Here is a 25,439-nt window from a genome sequence, read left to right on the forward strand (position 1 = left end):
AAAAATTTGTGATTTTTGGATAATTATAAGTATTTTAATTAATTTAAAGAAAATAGACTGTCTAGAAAATCTGTTTGACCTGGACTTCCCAGCTTGGTGGGCCGGTCTAGCCCTTGCCACGGTGTGCACAAGGGTCCGTTGGCCCCAAAAATTGGTATGTGGGTCCTACCATAGGTGGACCACTTCTATGCAAATTTTTATTATTTTTGGATTAGCAAAAGTATTTTAATTAATTTACGAAATCCAAACTGTCCAACAAATCTACCAAGTGCAGAATTTTGATAGACCCTGATTTAAGCCTCCAATGGGGTGGATCAATGGCCTCAAAAAATTTGAAAAAAATAGGTTTTAGGTCCCCTCATATCTGTACTACAAGGTGGGGTCTAGGGATGTGGCCCACTAGTGGAAAAATTATAGACCAAAATCCATACCAAACAATCAGCTACAACAAAAATTTCCAGCAATATGGACAGCAGCATGTTGCTGTCCAAACTAGCCCAAAAGATTTAAAAAAAAGGAAAATAAATCACCATTTTCTCAAGGTGGGGTCTACCTAGATGGGTCACACAACTCTCAGACCCATGCCCCTTCTAAGATCATCCATAAAATCAAGCCCAAAGGCTATCCAAAATATGACAATAACATGGGGTAACAAGTTTGGGCCTGGACATCCAACCACTTGGGCCTGGTTGCATGGCACATCAGGTGGGCCACACATACATCAGATTAACTATAAAGACAAGAAAAAAAGATGGAGAAGAAACACAATCCGGCCATGGGGTAGGGCCCCACCACTAATGGGCCCTCCCAAGAACAATCAAACACATGGATCTTCATTGATTTATACTTAAAATCACAAATCTTTCACATGCACGATCTATATCTACAATAGATGGTTGAGATGTCATCCCAATATGATCTTTAAGGTCTAGATGACCTTGAGATGGAGTGGATCATGAAATACATCATGATGGGGTCCATGGAGAATAACTCCATCACAGAACATGACATGCATGTAGGATGGACCAAATGGCCACATCCATGATATCAAATGGGATCCCCACTATGGATTGGTGGGTCCCATGTGATCCATCCATGAAGAAATAATAAGATTAAAGAAAATAAAGAAAATCAACAAAAAGAATAGTCACTCGCTTGGAATCCAACTCTCAAACTTCTACACTGTGAAGATCTTAGAGCAAGGAGGAGATTTTGATTGTTGAGATGTATTTTTAGTAGTGGGATTTGAGGGGTTTTTGGGTTTAGAGGGCGGGAGAATTTGGGAAGAAAAGGATGTTGGGGAGAAAGGTTGCTAGCTATAGAGGAAAAAATGAGGAGGGAGAGAGAGAGAGAGAGAGAGAGAGAGAGAGAGAGAGAGAGAGAGAGAGAGAGAGAGAGAGAGATATCATGATTGCTTTGTAAGAAATGAAATCATTGCCTATGGGAGGATTTTACAATGTTGTAGGCTAGGATAGGTTTCTTGGTGGTGCGTGAGATAGGTAGTGTTAGTTATGGAGCTTTTGTGTAGTGTGGGTAGTGTACCTTGGAACTTGTGCCAAGGGTGGTGGTCCACATGCATTCCACCAAAGTGGGCCACATGATTAAGGGTCATTCAATGAAATGTATACAACTTTTGATCTACATATCGTATGGATGCACAAGATGCGTTGTCAGAACCGTGACGACGATGCAAATAAGATGGCATAGGTCTCGGGCCGATCCGAGTCAGGTGAATGTGACCAAACTCAAGGATGACCGCAAACACTATCCGAGGGTCGCGGGTCGCCGGGATTCGATTGGTAAGACTACGGGACCAAGAGAAATGAAATGCATACTCACACATACACATGCACACATAAGATTTTGGGTCGGGTCTTACAACCACTCACTCTTTTAACGTGCGTACGCACCAAATATATAATATGGGTTTAGAAGATAATTGAGATGTGCCTGAAGAATCAAGTGGGAACCTCTTGGATGAGATGTTGTACATGAGCGCGATGGAACTTTTAGAACTTAACCAAAAATTATAATTGTTTTTATGCTTTAGTGTGACTTTTAGTACTTCATGGATCATTTAACTTTGTAATAAGTCCATAGTTGAGTAGACAAGTTAGTTTATATATGTCATGTTGGAACTCTAATTACAAAGTTTAATTAATTTTATTTTTATGCGATGCATACCATGCGAATGGGAACAGTGGAAAACATACTATGTTATAAAGAAGCATCCCTTGAATTTAGGATATGAGTATTAATACTTGGGTACCAGGCTTTGGGGCGTTAAAATGAGTCTAAAACCCATTTTTGTTACTCCTGGGGTGTATACAATCGTAAACATCTCTACTATGTGGTCCCCTCCTTATGCAATTTCATGTGACAAAGCCATTCATCCAGCTGCCATCATCACTAATGCCATGTGTGGCTCATTAATTTCCAACATTCTTCACATGGGATGCACGACGTAGTCGACTCTTCATATGACCATGGTCGAGCAACCCTTAATAATTACCTTCGAAGGTTCAAATTGGTCTATCAAGGATTGATCGCCATTTTACCCCAAAAGACCATGATCACTGTTATAGATCTCTCGTGAATCTCTTGTAATATGCATTAATCCATTGTTGAGCGACTTGCTGGATTTTAAAGTTTATTTATCTTTATTGATTTCAATCAACGTTTTCGTCATGACCTCACTCCATACATTTGTTTTGGCAAATCTTTTTCTCTAGTTTAATGATAATAAAAAATATCCCTTAATTTTAAAACAATTACAAATATAGTTTTATTGGTAAAAATTTACCGTCAGTAGATGATAACAATTCGTAAACAAGCTATTTACTCTCGATCTGATTCTGCCAAATCGATGAGTAAGCTGACATGTTGCGGCACCACTATACAGAAGAGATCGTGAAGTGTAAGGAAAGTTGTCACCACGAGACATACATTATTGCACCTAAGGAGAAGCTTTTATATAACGCGTGACAAGAAAAAAAAAAAAGAAAAAAAAAAGAGGCCATGGGCTCCATTGGCCTAAAAACAGAGTTTACTACTACTTCTTTAGCTGGAAATGATTATTCTCACGACACATGGCAGAGTACGAATGGCTCCACATGTGAAATTATAATTGGAAAACACTTATACACATAGTTAGCTAAGGCATTAATTAGCAGTGACATATGGCAGAATGCGATTGACTGCTTGCATATGGAAGTAAGTTGATTATGTAAAGATCACGAAGACATCTCTTGGGATAGAAATACAATTAACTATATATGCTCACTAGATGATTGGTCGATTAGAGGAAGATCTTGCAAAACTCTTCTTAAGTTAGAAATATAATCGACTATGTAGGCTAATCGTCCAATCAATCAAGAGAAGATCCCAGAGGCCAATTCCAATATGAGTCTCCAACAAACCACCTAGCGCATTTATAAATCCAGTAGAGAATAAAGAGCTTGGGGTCCATGCCACTCCAATCCAACATAACACCAATATTTTCATCACATCGCTGTCAATCCTTCGTCTATCATAGACACTTATCATTATCATTATTATTCTTCAATCTAACTCTTCAATTGTCAGCCAACATAATGTTGCAGACTAGCTTGGGTCTATTGAATTAGAATATGATATCTAGGCACTCTATGTCCACGATCACGTTGTTAGACTTAGGAAGATCTCCGTCTCACATGGATTGCCAGTGGGGCCATCTTGTCACATCTCTAGAGATTCTGCTCAAGGACGTCGTTTAACTATCGTTTCCTAATTATGAAGCCTAGTCGAGCGATGAACAAGCGGTCGTTCCATGACAGCCTTGCTTGTGGAGTCAAGATCCAGGCAACAAACAAGCTTGGTAATAAGACTCATTGTATATATGGTGGGCCCACCTAGCTTTACATATATGGTAATGCCCCATAGAGTTTATTTTCCATCACCCCATTCATGTATATAAATGTAGTAGTGATTTAGGATATCAATTTAGTGGGCTGTAGAATGGATGGGCATGGGAGATATACTGAACTCACTGTGCTGTCCTTATCTTTGATTAATTGGCTATAATAAATACCTTTGATTTTAGAGGCCACCTATTGAATTATAAGGCATTGGGGCATGACACTTCTCTAATACGACTTTCCTAGCATGGATGATAGTGAGAACTGAGAAGTCTGGTTGCGGGGCTGTGGGGCTGCATCTCGAGAGTTGGAAGAACTTATGGTTTGTTCACAAGTAGATTTGTTTCATGTTAGACATAGAATCATTTTTACTCTAAAAAGTCGGTGAGAAAAAAAAAAAAAAAAACCGCAGCTGGTTATCAAACACGGGGCAAGGCGAGAGTGCCGAAGAGTAATGCAGATGCCAAATCTACCCTTCGCCAGAAGCCCCATTTTACAAGCGAAAGGAATGGCCTCAAATAGAAGCCAAGAAAAGCATCAGTACTCCACCGGAGTGGCTGCGCATAAGCTAACAGACAGCCAATGTGCTAATAGCACACATGCATCTGGATCAAAACCGTCTAAACGGTGGACCCCGATTTACAAGGTGCATACACTCATAAGCAATCAATTGTATAATCCTATACTTCATTAATAAACACATACTTGCTAAAATCAGACCATTTACTATTTGTGATCTCCACCGTCCGTTTGATGGCCACACATAGGACTGCTAATGTCGAACTTTTTAATGTAAATTTTCGGCTATGCCCACATCCACAACGGGGACCAGGATTTAGACGGTATGGATTGATGTACACGAGTGCCACGTGTACAAGTGATATGTGCATGGGCGTCGATCGTCATGACAAATAACTCCCAGGAAATAAATACATGTGCTTTTTTTTTCTACCGAAAGGCTTGTATACACTGGAAGACATCATCATCCATATGCAGCCAGCAGCCACATAAACGTTGTATGCATGTCATTCACACTCTCCAATACAAACGCTGTATAGAAACCGTTAAAATGTACAGACCATCACAGATGTGTCACAGTTGACAAATAGAGTAATAGGATCTAATAATTATAGAATTTATAGCCAATAAATGGACCATCGATATAAAACTACTCAACGGTCTGGATTCACCAAGTGAGAAATATATTATTAGGAGTCTATAGTCATCCAAAAGATTTAATATTAAAAATATTATCATTTATAGCTTAGATGATGATTTGAATGGTTTAGATTATGGTAGGGACAGATCAAGTGTACAATTGCAGCATGAATGTGTACGAATTTCCATGCTCTCTCAGCGGCGTGCATACGAAAGAGCTCCTCTTGTTTATGTGAGATGATCCGGTAAGACCGCAAGGCGAGAGGCACCCCCTCCCTTCCTCGACTTTCCAACCTTTTCCTGCTAAGAGGAGGAGGAGAAAGAGACAGAGAGCTCTCGTAAATTATTACAGAAGAACACTAGCCCTTTTGAGAGAGAGAGAGAGAGAGAGAGAGAGAAGGCCCTTTTGAGAGAGAGAAGGTATTCTCTACACGAGAAAGAAGCAATGCCTGCTCAGAAGCGTTCTTCGGACAATCTGAAGATGGAAGAAGAGGACGATGATTCTCAACAGCAGCTGCTTCTTCAACAACAACAAGGAGATGATGAAGAACGAGACGACGAAGAAGAAGGAGATGGTATGTCTGTGAAATCTCATGCTCTTGTTAGACAAAAGGAAAGGGAAACGAAGAAAATCAAAACGTTTCTTCTCTGTTCCTCAGATTCCGATGGAAGCCCTTCTCATAGCGGCGGAAAAGACGACGAGTACGTCCCCTTCTTTCTTTCTCCTCTTTCCGTGCTTTTTTCCTCTTCTTTTACTATAACTATTTTTACTACCGTTGTTTATATGAATATCTCTCAGCTCTGTAAATCCTCGTCTTCGTCTCCCACCGTCCATCTACTCCGTACGTGTATTATGTACGTTTATGCATGTATGTATTCAGATGGTATTGTTTTTGCTTCTGTTGTCGCCACCACGGCATGTTCCCTCTATGATCTTTTCTGCATCGTGGATCTCATCGGCCCTTTCCATGTCTCGGTCTCTGTTGTAGTGGATGAGTCTCATGTTGCGATCTGTTATATTCGATTCAATACAAGGTGTCTTTGTTCATGTATCTGAGATCTGGGGTGGCTTTTTTAAGCATTTGAGCTGATCGTACCATCTTACTGATAGAATGCAGTCCTTGACATGAACGGGTGGTGATTGTCGGGCCTGCCCTTTGAGCTGCAGGTGCTGGGTTTATTAAAAGTTTGGATTTTGCTCAGCTGGGTCCTCCGCGTGTTTCTGGCATATCCGTCAGTGGGGATGTCCGGCCTTGATGGAATAATAGTTCCGCTTGAAGCATATTTACACTGTACCATTTTGATCCTTGGAAGAATAAAGCATCTCCATTATACGCATGGCGCTTCTGCGCTGTGATCAGGACAGGTGATTTGGTGATCCACCATGTGGATGGGACGTATCCTGAAAAATAAAATGATTGGACCATTGTGACCACCAGATTGTAGGCCTGGAAGGGATGGTTCTCTCTAAAGCATAGCAATGGTCAGAGCTGTTGTATCTTAGGATACCTGGATCTCAGGTCACTGAGGTACATGGTTCGGGAATGGTTATGCGGTGCACTACTTCCTCCCATCTATGGTATGCTAGGGGTATTATACACCTAGTATATGCAATATAGTTTTATATTTATATGAAATAACAGATGTTATTATTATAGATCTTGCATGCGTAGTATCATATGATATGCATTCTATTGTATAAATCTCTGCAGTTTAGATATAAATTTACATTACAACTTAATCAATGCTAACAGTTAGAAAATAAAATAAAATTAGGGTCTGTAAAAATAGTGATCTGGATCGCAAATGACCCATAAATCAGATTCCATGATACGTAATAGAAAATAGAGGGGTTGACAATTTGGATAACATGGTCCTGTTGCTGGTGTTTTTGACCTATAGCCCCCATGCATGTGATGGCCAACCAGATCAACAATGCTGATTATCATATGTGTTTTCCACGTTTAAGATGAGGACAAAACTGCATATACGTTCTATGAATTGCATGGAAGAATAGCATTATTGATGTATTTTTTATCTTCCAGCAGAAGTATTGTGCTTAAGAGGTTATTGATGTTGCAATACTTCACAAGAAACACAAAATGCTTTTAATTTCAGATAGTAATTTCTTCATAGGGTCCGAGAAGTTACTCGATTCTGTTTAGTCTTTGACCACCACTGTCATGGTCTGTTTATTTACATGGCATAAGTAAATGTATCTTTGCATTTTCTATCAGCACAATTTCTTGATCGGGTAGATTCTCATCCTCCAAATCTTTCCAATCATGACCCTGTGAGCAATTTTTTATGCATCTTTTACAAATGTCAAAGTGATGGTTTGATTTTCATACAGTTTAGTTTCTCTGGGGCCTCTTGGTACCAAGGATCCCCATGAGTCTTCAGTTGGAGGGCCATAAATGTCCCAGAATTCTTTTGGTTTTGTATGCACTATGGTTTTATATACGAATGTTATTATTAAAGATCCTGCATGCATATTGCATAGTATTATATGACATGCATGCTATTGCATAAATTAAAGTATTGCATTCTAAATATAAATTTACATTAAAACATAATCAATGCAAGGATATAGAACAAAAATTTCAGGTTGGTGAAAATAGTGTTCCAGATTGGAAATGACCCATAAAACATAGGAGGATTGGTGATTACATAACATGGGTCCAATCTATGGTTTTTTTGGCCTATACCACATCCATGCAATGGCCAATCAGATCAACAATGCTGATTGTCGTAAGTGTTTCCATGTTCAGAGTGAGGACAGAACAGCGTAGAAGATCGGTGAATTGCCCTCAGCAGAATAGCATTATTGATATGTGTTTGATCTTCCATCAGAAAAACCGTACTTAAAAGGTTACTGATGCTGCAATACTTGACAAGAAACACAGTGCTTTTTATTCTATGAATCACTTGACAGAATAGCATTATTGATGTATTTATGATCTTCCTGCGGAAGAACTGTACTTCAAAGGTAGCTTTCATAAAGAAAGAAAGAATTGTACTTCAAAGGTCACTCATGTTGCAATACTTCACAAGAAACGTAGTGCTTTTGATTTGGCAAAAATAATTTCTTTGTAGGTTTTGAGAAGTTACTTGATTCAGTTTAGTCTTTGAGCACCACAGCACGCTTTTGTTGTGTCATGGGCTGTTCATTTTCGTGACATAATGTATCCTGGCACTTTCTATATGCTTGATTTATTGATCAAGTAGATTCTCATCCACTAAATCTCTTTGTTCATGATGTTGCGGGCAATTTTTCATAGATCTTTTTAACGATGTCAAAATGATGATTTGATTTCCACAAAATCAGTTACTCTGGGGCCTGTTGTAACTAAGGATCCCCATGAGTCTTCTGTTGGAGCCTAGAGGGCCTTAAATATCCTGGAATTCATTCGATGACCCTCTAATCGTCGAAGGCAAGGTTAAAAAATCTTTCACAGCTGAACTCTGACTGAATTAAATCTTCAGGGTATAGAGTTTGGACCATCAAAGTGCAAGTTTTATGGACTTCTGAGTTCAAACTGAAGGAAAAACATTAAAAAGGACAATAGGTACATTTTCATATAAAGATACCATGTTTATTGATAAACAAAAATGCCATCTTTTAAGATTTTTAATATTCCAGTCTGTTTTCTATTTGGAAACTTGGTGCAGCTAAAATGTAAAGAAAAGGAAAAAAGGAAAAAAAGAAGAAAGAAAACTACCGAGTACTAGAAACAAGCTAAAACTACAAACTACTCAGTAAAATCATAAAACAAATTTACAAACATTAGAATGACCATATCATCAAAGTTACATGCCATCACACCATTACATCACAATATCCCATTTGTAATGACGATCTGGGTCTTTGATACTGGTGGCTGACCAAATGTCATCTCATGTCAAGGTTATCAGAGTCTCCGTGATAATGGGATCACTAACCATCCCATTGTTGTGCTTGCTAAAGTTGGAATATCATGCTGGTGTTTTCCATGACTGGAAATTACTTCCTGGTTGCCTGTTGAAAACTCTTAACTATAGGTAGGAGAATAGAATGTTTGGCTTTACATGCAGTTTTGTACTTTTAATGTATTTGAGGGAGCTGACCTTGTTGGATGAGACCAAGTCTTAAAAATAAGTCATTATAATTTCTACACTATCTTTCCTTTCTTTTCTTTTCATTTTTGAATGGTGAATTTCCCCACCATTTTCCTACACCTTTCCCCCCTCCTTTCTCTAGCATTGTTAGTGAAGCTTGAAATCTCATGGAATGGTTGTTTGGTTGCCTTTTCAAATGAAAACTACTAATTAATGCCGACAACCTAGAATGGCAGCCTAACAAACAGCTGCTGCAATGATCCAACTTGAAGATGGTCCAGTGCTCTTCCCTCAACTATATAAATAATTCCTACAATATAAGCGGTCACCAACTCTCAAAGCCAATATACAAGTATCTTTTAGATTCTCTAGTTATTTCTCCAGGTCATTATCATTGACGACTATGGATTCTGTACTCCTAGAATTTAACATATCTAGTTTGATCAAACATGTATTCATCTTGTTTCTTTTACCCATATTTTTCTGGTCATCTTATCCTTTCTGTATTCTCTACTTTAAGCATGCTATCTATGCACTTCCTCTGAAGACTTTATGCCCCCCTTAATATTTGCTAATTGGTATTCAGGCAAAATGCCATCCCATCATCTTTCCTGCAGTTCTACCATAATTTGGTCTTTTCCATCTTTGTTTAGGCACTATGAATGTCTGATAGAACGAAAGCTTCTGTTAACCAAGTAAATTTGCATCATACTGGATAGGATAGCTCCACTGGTTTCTTCACCAAAATCTCCAGACGTGCTGTGGATGTAACCATAGACTCACCTTTAACCTCTATAAAAGCTGTCATTGGGTTTTCAATCACACACACAAAAACAAACAAAGATAACGCGATAGACTATTGTCATCTCTAATAATTCTCCCAGTGCTGTTAGGACCTGGATAACCCTTTCGAAATTCGACTTCCACATCCCGATCTGTAGAGTGCAGAAAGAAAGCTGCTCACTATGCTACTGTTGTCAATAACCTCTAGCCAACCCCTTCTCTAATCGAGTCGCGATGAACATCGGAGAATTCTTTGGTCACAAGAGCTGATATAATCATATATTCTCTCAACCCGGTTTTAACTGTTCCACCATTAGAGAACTTGTTATTAAATACCCTATGGTTCCTTTCTCGCTAGACAGATCACAAAACTGCAGGGATAGCCAGATGCTGACATATGCTACCTTGAGGATGTTCAAAATCCAAGTTCCATGCTTCTAGGTGTTTATCAACTGACTTGGGCATATAGATCACGGAGTCTCAAAAAGACGCGAGGTAGACCAAATTCCTGGGTGAACTTGCAACATAGAAGGAAATGATTGATTGATTCCCCCTCTTGCAAGCAATTGGAGCATTTGTTCATAATAACCATTTCCCTACTTCTTAGAAGATCGAAAGTAAGAGTTTTATCTAACCAGCCACCCAATGATCGGGTGACTCTATGGGGGCAGCCCATCTTTCAAATCTGGCTGTTGGGGCCCTTAGGGTTGAGGGCTTTAAAGAAGAGCCTGTTTGTTAAGTAGTTTGCCCATAAGAGAAAAATTGACATTCCTCTTATCCAAGAACTGAAAGTGGAGCAGATTTTAATGCAGGGGCATTTTCACACCGGGCTCAAGTGGGGTTGCCTATGGGATGTAGGGGCACACTCGGGGTGGGTGGCCCCTGTGAGGTGGGTGACTCGTGTGAAGCGGAACCCATGTGAAATTGGGCCCACGAGGGGGGTTCGGCTGAGGTCCAAACCCATGAGATGTGGAGCCTGGGCTATGAGATAGAGGGTTTAATTCGCCACGCTCTATCAGTTTGAGCTTTTAGAGCAAGTGGTTAATTGTCCTACATCAAAGTGGTATCAGAGCGGGAGGTCTCGTGTTCAAGAATCCTCACCGGGGGTGATTAATGCTGGGACATTTTCATACCGGGCTCGAGTGGGGTTCCTTGTGGGATGCAGGGGCACACTCGTGGTGGGCGGCTTGTGTAAGGCGGGTGGCTCGTGTGAAGTGGAACCCATGTGAAGTGGGACCCATAAGGGGGGTTCGGCCGAGGTCCAAACCCATGCAATGTGGGTCCTGGGCTATGAGATAAAGGGATTAATTCACCATGCTCTATCAGTTCGAGGTTTTAGAGCAAGTGGTTAATTGTCCTGCATCAAAGGCTATGGGATAAAGGGATTAATATAAAGGGATTAATTCGCTATGCTGTATCAGTTCGAGCTTTTAGAGCAAGTGGTTAATTGTCCTGCATCAGATTTCCTCGACTATTCAAGAGTTAAGGGATGGGCCAAATTCCATGATCTGTTATTCCTTTGAGAGGAAGATTGGGAGGGTGCCTTGCCATTTTGAATAACAATGTTGTGGAGATGGATAATGGAATTATTGGGATTTCCCTTTTACCGTAAGCAAAAGAAAAACAAGGGATTTCTATGTTTCTATCAAGTTTTCTTTAATACTAGATGGTTGCAAATGGACCCTTAAATGGACGGAGTTAAACAACATTTTAACATTGTGGGATTGTCTTGGTGTTTATAGGTGATTTTAATGTGATACATTGTTCCTTTGAAAAGTTGTGTGCAGCTGAATGAGGGAAAATATGAGAAAATTTTCTGATTTCGTTAATGGATATGTGCTTATTGATGTCCTGCTTATGGAGGATTCTTCACGTGGTCAAACACACAAGCAAGGATAGAAAATGTAAGCTTCACTGCTTTCTTGCCTCAAAAGAATTGGTAGCAGCACTACCCAAGTTTGTTAGGTGTCATCCTCCCTATGCCTGCATTATTATTGAATATTTTGTATTTGGGTGATATTTTGATGAGGCTTTCTCCTTCCAAGTTTGAAAACATGTGGCTGAAGTTCCAAGTTTTTTTTTTTTTTTTTATAAATTCTTGTTGTAGAGTGGTGGAATGAGTTTGATTTTGAGTGAAGAAGTTCTAGTTTGTGAAGGACAAGATCAAGGTTTTGGAATAAAAAACTTTTGGAAATCTTGATAGAAGGAATTCGAAGATTGTTGATGATATCGTAAATATTCATTTGGAGGCGTTTTGGGGTCTTTATCTTTCCTCGTTGGGACTTTAGGGAAAAGCTTAAGTTGGAATTTAGCAATATCATCGAATGTGAAGATATGTCTTGGAGACAAAAATCTTGAACTACTTGGCTCAGAGGCAGGGATAATACACCTCTTTTTTTTTTTTTTTCTAATCATTTGTTAATGCGAGTAAGAGAAATTATTTCTCCAAGTTATGGGCAATGGAGAATAAATTTATTGAAGAAGATCAAAACTAACTAGTGTTCGAAATATCGGTATCGTGTTACGTATCACATCCTTGGGATACAGATACATATCGGTTATCGCACGGGATATATTGTTTGTATCGGGTAATTTATCGCACTTTTTGGGAAACATGGGGAAACATTGGGAAAATGGTTGAATTTTTCAATGAAATTTCAGAGATCGTTAAAAAAGACCCTAATACACACTTTTAAATCATAACATCTCAAAAAAAAAGTGCTCATAATAGGTTTTGCTTTGTATAGGGTCCTAAGCTATGCGTTGTCTAAGTAAACTAATGCAATTATATTCAAATTGAATACATAACATTTAGAGTATATGTGATGATCATTTCATCAAATACTCTTAAATACTTTGAAATTAGTCTCAATTGACAGCTGGTTGAAGGGAAATTTCAAATATATATATATATATATAAATTTTAATTAAAAATGATTTTTATTTTTCCAAAAATTGACAAAGACTTAACAAATGAGTATATCAGCCCTCATACATGCTTGATTTTATGTTTGGAGTGCAAGATTGCAAGCAATTTGGGAGAAATTGGGGAAATTTTGAATTTTCCTCAATTTTGCCAAATCAGACCACCTACACTCAAATTTCGAATTAGAGTGTATGTAATGATCATTTTATCAAATACTCCTAAACACTTCGAAATTAGTCTCAATTGATAGCTGGTTGAAGGAAAATTTTGAAAAAAACATGGAAAACAAGAACCAATGGATTTCGAAATCAAACTCTAGGATTTTTCATGCAAAACATGAAGAACCAATGGATTTATAGCATTTGACAATGATTTAACATAATTTCAACAAAAAAAAAGGGATCAAAAATTGAAAATGTGCACCGGATCGAACATGTGGGATTTATCGGCACTACATGTGCGTTTCGTATCGCTCAAGTGGGATATATTGGCCAATATCGTCGATATTTAAAACATCAAAACTAGCCATTCAATTGTTGATTTCTTTCGGATCCTTTGTTTGAAAGAATGTTTTAAGAGGCCTATGCTTGGCGGCATTACCTTCTGATATTGTTTCCATGGATAAAGCGGTTTGGTTGGAGAGGGAGTTCAGATTGGAAGAAGTCAAAGATGTAGTCTTGACCATGAAGTGACAAGGCGCTGCGTCCTGTTTTTTTTTTTTTTTTTAAAATCATAAACGTTGGTAGGTAACAAGGACAATCTTTTGTCGGGCTTAAATGAGTTCTATACCGGCGTCTTATTTGGAGGAGCTAATACTACTTTTATCATGCTTATTAGTTAGAAGGGGTGCTAGATGCTGATGGTTAGGAAGCAAGACAAACTGTATCAGTACTAAAAAATGTTGCAGTTGAGGAAGAGGAAGGAGCATTGTTGGAACTCTGCATACCTTTCATTAACTTAAAGAGTTTTTGTCTGGAGTTGGGAGTAGTCAACTCACTGTTAGTATGTTGGGCTGTTAACGGGAGATAGGCTCAACAGATCGAACATCATTACCCTTTCAGAGATATATACCTTGTTGGCTCATGATGTTTTACGAATTATATCCCTGCGAGCTTCAACAGTAATTATTATGACCATGATGTGAGCACTTCTGGGTTCATGGCCTCCCCTGACTCACAGCCACCCCCACCAACTGCACCTGACTCATGGTCACCACCACATCCACCAAGTCTACCACGATCCACGATTTTTATCACCTTTGTCAATGGTGGTAGCTGGAGGCCCAGAGCAAACCTGTCACCTCCACCAATAGTAGAAACAGGCCAAGAGACGTCCTCTGAAGTCATTTGTATACTTCGTTACAGGATGGAACATCTCAACCTCCCAATGTCTGAGCGCTAAATGGTTCATACTCAGAATAAGATCAGATAAAAAAAATTAGCAGCTGAAAATATTCTCATTGCTGCCTAAGTTTCTCTAAATCGATAGTTAGGGGCTGAACCATGTGTAACTCCTCCCACCTACCTCTTAGGTTAGCTTAATGTTCTCTAAGATTCTTATCACCCTGCTGTAATGCAAACATCTCCTAAAACAACTAGTAAGTACGAGAGATTCTTATCTAAGAATATTTTTCATGGAAAGAGTCCCTAGTCTCTTTGGCAATGTCCAAAAGCATCACAGTAATACTCATTGAGGGTTCTATACCATTCCACAAGTGGATCATAATCTGTGGATTTACATGAAGTCACTCATCATAACTACGAGCACCTTCATTGGGTTTATTGAAATTGAATGCTTTATTTTAGCTTTCGCAGTTGGGGAACTTGCATGGATTTAGACCATTGTAGATAGTTGGATCCATGTAATTTGATTGAAATCATCTAGACCCAAAGTCATATTGAATGCCATACCCTTATTGTCAACTTTTCCCTCCATAATAACATGGATAAATCAATCTAATATGAAAAACATGCAAATTATGTTGAAAACACGTCGAATTGAAAACAGGCATTAGCATTTCCAAATTTCCAATAAAGAACTGCTGTCAGAAATACTTCTAATAGAAGATGGGCTAATAGTAATAACAAGCCATCAAGGAGCTACTAGAAACACCTCTAATTGAAAATGTGCTGTCGACAAGTCCAGAAACACCTCTAATTGAAAATGTCCTGACAATGAGTTGCTGGAAGCACCTCCATTCACTTGACTGTTGAAAATGGGTTGTCAGAACTGCCTCAATCATTTGACCACACACTGTAGCCATACGATACACTACGTCCACACTGGTAAATTCATCTAACGGAAAGCACTTCGAATCCACCATAAAGTACTTGTTGCACAGTACTTCATTTAATGCAGGCAACCGACATGGTTTCTGTGCACCCAAGGAAAAGCCTAGTTCTCTTAAGGGGTCATATGGGGAAAGGGCTTGGGGCAGGGATTAATGAAATTCATGGATTTCGGATTTCCCTTGTTTGTTGGTTTCTGGGGATTTGCCAAATCCTTGAACTTCCCAAATCCAAAACCCTACAAAATCAATGGATTTGGGGTAAATGCAAAGTCTCCGAAAAAACTAAAGACTTCACAAACCCACATAATGAGAGACTTTCTTAAAAGCAAGAAAAGTTATTCTCTTGCGATACATGGCTCCCAAATCCTTGGATTTGTGGCTTGATCCCCAAACATTGGGCTGCAGGATTTTTCTAAATCCAAATCCAATGCACATCCATGAATTTGATAAGTTCACAGATTTAGCAAATTCACATTCTCATTCCCAAACAGGGCCTAACAGGAAACCAATCCTGAATAGATCTAGGGTTTCAACAACAGAAAAAGGGCAAGATGAAAGAAAAGATTAAGAAGAGAGAAAGGAGAGATCCCGAAATAGTTTCGCTCTAATACCAAGTAAATTCTAGAGTTATGTGAGAGAGGAGAAAGGAGAAGAGAGGAGATGGAAGAAGAAAAGAAGGGGGAATAAGTTACGGTTACCAGCCTATTTATTATTATATTAAATGAAAATGACCAAAATGCCCCTTTGGACTTACATCATAAGGAAGAGGTCCTTGGACTATACTGTGGGTACCTTTAAAAAAAGGACTATACTGTGGGCCGTACAAACCCACACTATATGATCTGAGACTCACAATACAACTTACAGTGGACGGCCCAGCAGATTCGTAGTCGTCAACAAGGGTTAATATTTGGGTGGGCCCATGCATGTGAATGGTGTTAATGTGAGCATCTGCCATGGCCAGTCCAAGAGCCCGTGTGGAAGAGGAAGGTTAAGAGCCCATGTTTAAGAGGAAGGTTGTTGTCTGGTGGGCAGCTGATTGTAACTTCGGATGATCTACTGTTTAAAAGCCAACCCTAAATTTCAGGAAGAAAGGCTAAGATGGTGATAGTGATGTGGGTGTTAGCCATGTGACTTGCTGTGTTTCGAAGCCTTTCCCTCTTCATCTTTTTTGAATGGTAAGTCTTTTCCTCTTCATCGATTTCTTCTTCACTTAATACGTTTTCTATTAATATAAAAATCTCTGGATTTTTTGGAGGAGAATTCTTGTGTTGTTGGTGTCATTTTTTCCAACTCTGGAGGTAAATATATTTCTTCTGGCAATTGCATTTCCTTCTCCATATCTTGCTAGTGTGTATTGGTACTTCTTGTTCTGTTTATATGCGAATTAGAGGACTCATTTTGAACCAGGTCCCATTGTTGCACTATATGGCCTCTTTCTTGAAGAGTCCACCCTACTCGGGAACATCTCTAGCCCAATCTTTGCCACCTTCTTTGCACATGGCTGAACAATAATTTTCCGTAACCATTTTGGTGATGCCACTAGAAACTCATCTTTTAATTATAATCCCATTGACTTAATTCAAGTTGATTGGCATGGCAGACTGCATTTCTGTTTAATCACTAACCTTTCCCTCCAGAACACCTACCAACCGTGAAATCATATTTTTAGAAATCATAACCAATACCATAGACATGACAACACAGGCAGACAACAACTGGGTTCCATTCCAGTGCACCCACGGTCCAACCCTTCATCCGCAGTTTCTTTCTTGCTGCTGTCAATTCTCCAAGATGATAGCATATAACTTGGGAGTCTTGCCACTCCCCCATGCTTTAACACCATCAAAATTCATGCATAATCATTTGCCAGAAGAAGCACATATTTTCTTATAACCATGTATCATTTCCCCCTTTCTTCTATGATTGCACCATCATCAACACTGGTAAAGAAGAAGTACAGCAAGAAGAACCCTCAAAAACATTTCTAAAAACTCCTTTCTGAATGGAATGTCTACCACTCAGAAAACAACTGAATATTGCTGGAAAATCTCTTTCTAATTCATCAGCGTAAACAATCTTCATCACTTGCATGTCTTTAAAGAACCGGCAATACTATCTTAATCACTTTCCCCTATTTAAGCTCTTCAGTATTACGTAATGACACCACTCCATGTTCCAAGTAAATCTACACTTTATGTAGTTTTACCCAATAGAACACTCCTTGCATCCTAACTCCAAGCAAACATCCACCTCTTTGTCCACAGGAGCACAGAGAAGACCGAAACTGCATACCTCATTAAGTTTAGAGTGCATGCTTTCACACTAAACAAAAATGAGATAGCCAAATCTGGAGTTAAAAACATATAATCTGCTCCGTTAAAGTCATGGAAGTTAGACACAGATAAAGGTATGATAGGTATCATTGGGATTTATTACTCTTTCTCCGCATATCATTTTCAAAGGTGACTCAATGTGAATCTTTGAGATTTTTCATTTATTGTAAATGAGATTAGGCTGTCCTTCGATGCTTCCATCAAATTCCTCATGAGCATAATCATCATAATCGTCATCTAAGTCTTTTCCCAATTAATTGGGGTTGGCTACATGAATCTTGTTCCACCATTCCACTCTATCGAGGGCTAGACCATTAGTTTGGCCATAGGTCATCAAGTCTTTTCTTATTAGCTCCATCCATGTCCTTTTGGGCCTTCCCTTGCCCTTTTGGAGCCTTCAACTTGTACCAAGTTGCTCCTAAACAATGTGGTTCTTGGTCTTCCTTGCACATACCATCTAAGTCTACTTTCTTCATCTTATTACTTATTGGTGCTACTCTCTAAGTTCCCTCAGATGGATTCATTTCTAATTATATCCTTCCTCATCTTGCCACTGATCCATCTTAACAGTCAACACTCACATTTCAGTTCCGTTCATCCTATGAACATGTTGTTCCTTAATTGCATTTGTCCCATAAAGCATGTCTGGTGTTACAACTATCCTATAAAATTTCCCTTTGAGTTTGAGGAGTACATGACGATCACATAAAACTCTAGAGGCACATTGCCATTTCTTCCACCTAGCTTGAATTCTATGGTACCATCCTTCTCAATCTTTCCACTCAAGGTGTCCTGTATCCGTTATGATACGGCTGTATCGGCCGATACGTATCAGTAACGGCAGTGGCCGTTCCGTGATACAGGGCTGTAACGGGGCACCCCCTGATTCTGTAGCCATAATGGCCCTGTAATGGTCGTTATGGGGCATAACGGCCGTTACTGCTCTGTAATGGTCAGAGTGTAACGGTAAAAAAACGGCCTTTTTTTTTCTTTTTTTTCTTTTTTTTCTTTTTTTGCTTTTTAAGGTCTGTTTTGTCACTTTTTTTGAAACTTTTTTCTTCCAAACTCTTCCTTAATCATTCTATTGCTATTTTCGACCACTCTTAGCTTGATATTATAGTTAAAAACAACTTATATTAAGGATTTTCTTGATTTGAAGCTCCGTGGGTCATTTTCCAGAAATTTCTCAAAAATAGGTATTTATATTTTTTATTCAATGTTTTGCTATTTGAATGGTAAAATATGATGTGTTAATCATAATAGAAGATATTAATGTCCATTTTACAGATTGTTGTTGTCATTTTATATTTTTTTTATAATTTTTTTCTATTTACGCACTATTTTCGGCATTTTTTTTTAATTCGAAAAATCATTTTTTTATTGAATGTTTTGCTGTTTTAATGGTAGAATATGATGTGTTAATCATAGTAGAACATGCTAATGTCCATTTTACAGATTGTTGTTATCATTTTATATTTTTTATAATTTTTTTCTATTTACGCACTATTTTCGGCCCTTAAAAAAAAAAAATCAAAAAATCATTTTTTATTGAGTGTTTTGCTATTTTAATGATAGAATATGATGTGTTAATCATAGTAGAAGATATTAATGTGCATTTTACAGATTGTTGTTCTCATTTTCTATTTTTTTATAATTTTTTTCTATTTACGCACTATTTTCGGCCTTTTTAAAAAAAAAAAATCAAAAAATCATTTTTTATTGAATGTTTTGCTGTTTTAATGGTAGAATATGATGTGTTAATCATTTACAGATTGTTGTTGTCATTTTATATTTTTTTATAATTTTTTTCTATTTACACACTATTTTCGGCACTTTTTTTAAAAAATTCGAATATATTACACATGTAAGATATTTTCATATTACATTCATTCTAATATATCTATCATTGATAGTAGATAGGTAAAAAATTAAATATATAAGTTTTGCAGTCAAATCCAGGTCATTTGGTTCATAAATTCATCAGACAATCCTATATAACTTCTTACCAAAGAGTGGACCGTTACACCACCATAAAGATGTTCCAATTTATAAATGAATGCATATTTGGAATGCTTAGAATATTCCGGATTTAATCCATATTTTTTCATATTTTTTTGGCAAAATTTTTTTTAAAAAAAATTGCACCGTTACGGGCCGTTACGCCCCCATATCGCCGTTACACCCCCGTATCCGTATCCGTATCGAAGGGCGCCGTTATGCCAATCGATACCAATATGGGATACCTTGCCACTCTCATGAATTATTGACCCAAGGTATCGATAGTGATCATTTTCGAAAACTTCTTGGTAAGCAATCTTAACTAATTCCTTATTTCATTCCTATTGTTCTCTTCTCGGCTTGGCATGGAAGGATTCTAGGAAAGACTGAACTAGCCATTTGGTGCTTGGTTATGCTATCAGTTTTGTGAAACATTTGGAAGGAATGAAATAGAAGATGTTTCCAAAATAGTAAAGGATTGTGGGAGGGGAGGTAGTTTGGGAAGCTAAAAGAGACGCACTAGAGTGGGTATCCGGAGCAAATAATGCAACTGAATGTAAAGTTTTGTCTTTGCTTGGATTGTTATATGGAGTTGTATTCTTTCTGCTATGATTATTGTCTTAGCGGCTAACCAATAAAATTTAGTGTGTGAGAGGCCAGTTGGAGGGGGAAAAATGTCTTGCAAGTTGGTTACCCGCAGAGGGGTAGTTGTCAAAGCCTCCAACATGTCGACAGTAGAACCTTCGTTTCCAGTTGCTGTCGAAGCTTCCACTAGGCTACCTAGATCTTCTTGTCGATCTCCATTGTAGTCACTGTCAGTCGCCAGGAACACTTCTCGGTCGTCTCTATAGCAAGTAATCCCCCTATCCTAGGCTTCGGAATCCCGAACTCCCTCACACTATCACAAGCTAGCAATGCACTATGGCAAGCTCTATTCTTCAAAACGAGTTTAGGCTTCTTGAAGCAGTCGTCTATAGTCGATTCATGAAGCAACTGTTGAGAGAGATATATGTTTTAGTATGAAATAGAAGGGAAAACGTCCCATGTGCTTGGGGGGAGTCTCTCAACCACTCGTGTCAAGAAAGAAAGTGATGTAGGATGAGGATCGGTGAAACTAGCATAGGATGAGTGATGCGAGATCAAACTTCATATCAATTCAAGTGTTCAACAAGTAAAATCAAGCACATCCACATTATAAGTTATGAAAATTCAGATTAACCACTCAATGGACCTAGGCTATCACATACACAATGCATGAAAGTATAAAATATCACAAGAGTGACCCACTTGGAAGTTGGGACTTCCAATCTAGCATACGTAAGGCAACATTCACATGAAGAAACAATGGCACTATAAAAATCAGATTAGGGGAAAATGGGTTTGTTTGAAAATCATATTTTTTTAAGGGGGTTTTGGGAATTGGGAATTGACGTTTGGGGATTTTGGGAATTAGGGACTTAGGGATTTAGGGTTTTAGGAAATTGGGGATTACAGTTTTAGGTTTAAGATTGATGTTAGGGTTAGCAAAATGGTGTAGAGGATGATGTAAGGGGGAAAATGATGTTATAAAATAAAAAAATAAAAAAAAAATAAAAAGAAAAAAGAAAAAGAAAAGAAAAGAAGAAGAAGAAGAAGAGGAGGAGGAGGAGGGGATAGGGCTGTCCATATGGACATATGACGGTCCGTACGGACGTGCGTGTGGGTTCGATGGATGGTTGGGTTTTGATGGGTTTGATGGGGAAAGGTTAAAAAAAGGATGTGAGATAAAAGGGTGATGCAGGACAATTAACCAATGGCCTTAAAAGCTTTAACTGATAGAGCATGGGGAATTAATCCCTTTTATCTCATAGCCCAGGCCCCACATCTATGGGTTAGGTCCTTAGCTGAACCTTCCTCGTGGGCCCTAAATCACATGGGTTCCACCTCACACGGGCTACCCACCTCGAATGTGCCCCTGCATCCCACATGCCACCCCACAAGCCCGATGTGAAAATGCCCCCTTGCATTAATCACCCTTGGTGAGGAGTCTCGAACACGAGACCTCTCGCTTTGATACCAATTTGACGCAGGATAATTAATTACTTGCTCTAAATGCTCGAACTGATAGAGCATGTTGAATTAATCCCTTTATTCATTGCCCAGGCCCCACATCCATGGGTTAGGTCTTTGACCGAACCCTCCTCGTGGGCCCCAAATCACATGGGTTTCGCCTCACACAAGCCACCTGCGTCACACGAGCCGCCCACCCCGAGTGTGCCCCCACATCATACAGGCCACCTCACTCAAGCCCAAAGTGAAAATGCCCCTGCATTAAAGGGTTTTGGTTTTAAAGGAGTTGTAGAAAAAGAAAGGAGAAGAAAAGTGAAGAGAGTTGTGTACATCGTTGGAGAAGAGAGGAGAAGAAGAAAACTTTGGAGGAGTCCACCACCAAGCAATCTTCTTGCCCTTCCACAATCCGATTGGAATGGAGGGTTTTCTCACAAACTCTGAAGGAAAGTGAAGAAGGGCTTTTCTCAAGAGAGATAAGTCTTTTGTTTTCTTTTAGTCAAAATGCCATTAGGGTTGGGCATCCCCCCTCTTGCTTATATATCAAAAATACCAAAAATTGCAAAATTGGCATCCACTTAAGTGTTGTGGCCCACAATCCAAAATAAGTGCACTAAAACACCTAAGCGCAATCTCAATCGTCTAATAAAACCTAAAATAACAAAAAAAAAAAAACATAAATAAAGCAAGATCAAGGTCCAAGGGGCCCAAATCTGGATGATTTGGTGGCCCGATGGCCCGATCGACAAGATCCAACGGTCGGATCAACACGAAAATAAAAACGTATGTCTAAAAATGTCTCCTAAGCAGCCCACATGCATCATCCCAATGTGGTGTCTTCCTGATGCACGTCCAATGCATGTGGGACCTTTAAAGTGGTTCGACAGGCCCCATCTAAAACTCATCTCCCATCTAGAGAGAGGGTTGCGCTGATGTCGGTGGTCGCCTCTGCCTCTGGTATACTTGAGTAGGTCCTCTGATGTTCCCATCAGAAAGCATGTGAGAGGCCAGGTGTCTGAAGTCTCCACATGTCACAGATTGTAGCCTCTCGAGCATCGCCTCAATCTCTCCTTGCCACGTGTTATGACGAGAGAAGGCTCCATCATCCTCATTTAAATCAGCTTTTGGGATCTCTCCCTCGGGAAGAACATGAGTCGTCGCGTCAGCCTCTCTGCTTCAATTGATGTGTCACATAGCCCGAGTTTGATGTTAAACCAACCCAAGCCTACAGCCACCCCCCTAATTAGGTTCGACACCTGAACCTCTGACAAAACTTAGGCTTGTGCATGAATACCTTCGATCTGATGCTCCTGCACCTCCATTCTCTCCATATGGTACCATCTCATTCACTCCCTCTTCAACTACCCCATCTCTGCCGATGGCAATCGTACACGTGTCCCTCTCAGCTTCCGGTGCACCAGAGTCCTAAAGCTATGCTTCGTCATCTCTCCTCCACCTGCAAGAAGCTCTCTTTGCTGAGCCTTCCACTTCCTTACTGCTTCTCCGCCCATCGAGGCAAATTTCCCTAGTTTTTCTCTCTTATCACCCTTAGGACTACAGATTCTTCTCCAATAACAACCTAAACAGAGCCTCAATCTGCCATCACCCTCTTCTTCTTCATGCATAATTGGGCTACCCCAATCTTCGCCCCATCTTCTGTTGAAGTGTCTCTCACCACCACCTCACCCAGACATGATCCTATTGCTATAAACACATCATGAAACCAAAGTTTGAGAGGAACTCCCCATATCAAAAACCAAACTACCTCACATCCAAAAAAAGGATCTTTCCGTCCATTTTGAGATCCTTGTTATGAGTCCGTCAAAAAAATGGCTCTCGCCACCAATGCCCGATCTATGCTTGCCCCTAGCTTCACCAATATCCATACCTCCTTCGGTTCTATTAGTTTTGATGAAAAACTCCTCTGTCAAACCATAGCCATCTGCCAGACCATAGACATTTACCAACCACCCCCTTATTTGAGCTAAAGTAGCTCCTTTGTAGGTCTCTGCTCCCATCGACCGTTGCAGTGAGTTCCATGCCTTCTCCACCACCACTACTATGATACGGACCACCTGATCGTCTTTGCAACCCTCCAAATCCATTTCATCTCCTCAGCTTCTTTCTTATTCTCTTACGAATGAAAATGATAGTCAACTTACGTTATGATTTTAGTCCTTCCATGGAAGTCTGGATTATTATCAATGCTAGAATATTTCAAAAAAATTTATCAATGCTAGATGCTGCATGATTATCAGAGTACAGCTTCATCGGCCCTTCTACCTTGAATCCCATGTCTTGCGTAAGAGTTTTCAATCTCACCAGCTCCACAGATAATGTGTGCCATAACTCTATTTTTAGCCACTGCACTTGACTCGGCAACTGCTCTCTGTTTCCTATTTTTCCATTTGATTAATTTCCTCCTGCAAATGCGTAGTGTCCAATGGTTGATCTCTTATTAGATAGAGACATAGGTCCCAACCCAATCTGCTACATAATAGCCCTCAACCTAACCGTTTGACCTATACAAAATTTCTTGTCTTCGCATTCCTTGAGATTCCTCAAAATATGTATCATTGCATTTGCATCCAATTGTGGTACCTTGTGAGCACACGTAAACTGGCTAACAACAGTTACTGCAAGAATCATGTATGGCCTTGTACCTGTTAAATTGATGAAACTACCCACCAAAATGTGATACCTACTGAGATTCTCAAGTAATTCACCTTGATAACTCACTAATTTATGATTGGGATTCATAGGAGTATCAATTGGTTTAGCCCCAAGTGACCCTGTCTCTATCAGCAGATTCACAATATACTTTCTCTGAGACAAACTGACACATGTTTTCGACCTCCTAAGAAGTACCTGAGCAGTCCCAAATCTTTTGTATGGAAATGGTGTGCAATATCCTTTTCGAGTCTTCTATACTTCGCAATCACTATCATTAACAACAATTCATCAATGTATACTACCAACGCCATATGACATGATTCACTTTCTCGAGTAAAACTTAGTGATTAGCCTACCATTGAAGCCCATTTGCCATCACCATTACGCACAACATGATTGCTTCTAGCCGTAAATTGAATTCTTTAGTCTACACATCCTATCAAATGATTTCCCTGGAGCAACAAGCCTAGTTGTGCTCCATATAGACTTCCTTATGGCTGATGCAGGTTTCTATGAAAAAATACTTTCTAGCATCAAGTTGGTAGAGAGGCCAGCACATGCTGTTGCTCTAGCAATAATAACCTGGACATAATTGGGCTTAGCAATAGGAGAAAAGATCTCAGAGTAACCAAAAAAAGAGTCTCAATATACCCTTTTGCAACCAACCTGGCTTTCTGCCATGGTTGGTACCTGACAGTATTGAACCATCTACAACCCATGGTATGCGTTCCATCTGGCAAATTAACTCGATAGTGTCATTTGCATGAAGAGCAGCTATTTCCTCCTACCATGGCTCTTTCCACCTAGAATAATTTGGGGCTTCAAGATAAATCTTAGGAATGGAAGGAGAAGAAAGAGATCAAGTTTATTGAGAGGGGGGTAAACACTGAAAAGAAACAAGTTGAGAAATTGGATGCTCAACGCAAGTAGAAGAGAACTTTGAAGATTTGGATCATTGGAGACTTGTGAAGAGTCATAATTGGCTATGGATCTGTAGATGCTGAAGGAGATTGAGCGGCAACATGTGGGAGGTGTACTTGATTGTTCTTCTTTTTGCCTGACATGTGCTCGAAGTTGGGATTCCGGGTACTCTGAGCATCATCAGATTTTGTTGGCACAAGAGGAGGCATTATTGTCCTACTGGAAGGAATTTATCCATTGAGTTAGGTCAGTAGAAATGCCTTCGCGAGCTTATTCATGAAGGGACATCGAGTGCAATTTGTTCATCGCCCTTG

At 39.3% G+C, this 25,439-nt stretch overlaps 1 protein-coding gene across 5 annotated transcripts in view; it reads left to right on the plus strand.

Annotated features, from left to right (window-relative positions):
- Positions 1-5,298: 5,298 nt before the first annotated feature.
- Positions 5,299-25,439, plus strand: part of LOC131241341 (putative E3 ubiquitin-protein ligase RING1a) — a 30,454-nt gene continuing 10,313 nt past the window's right edge. For 2 of the 5 annotated variants that reach the window (XM_058240169.1, XM_058240175.1), the window contains exons 1-2: positions 5,302-5,629; positions 5,714-5,756. In XM_058240169.1, coding sequence (XP_058096152.1) covers positions 5,500-5,629; positions 5,714-5,756 — 173 coding nt within the window. In that variant the 5' untranslated portion in view covers positions 5,302-5,499. Of the gene's footprint in view, positions 5,757-25,439 lie in introns of all 5 variants that reach the window. The other 3 variants (XM_058240181.1, XM_058240153.1, XM_058240162.1) reach the window with 3 other exon arrangements.

This window comes from Magnolia sinica, chromosome 1 (assembly GCF_029962835.1).
Source record: "Magnolia sinica isolate HGM2019 chromosome 1, MsV1, whole genome shotgun sequence".
Lineage (NCBI taxonomy): Eukaryota > Viridiplantae > Streptophyta > Magnoliopsida > Magnoliales > Magnoliaceae > Magnolia > Magnolia sinica.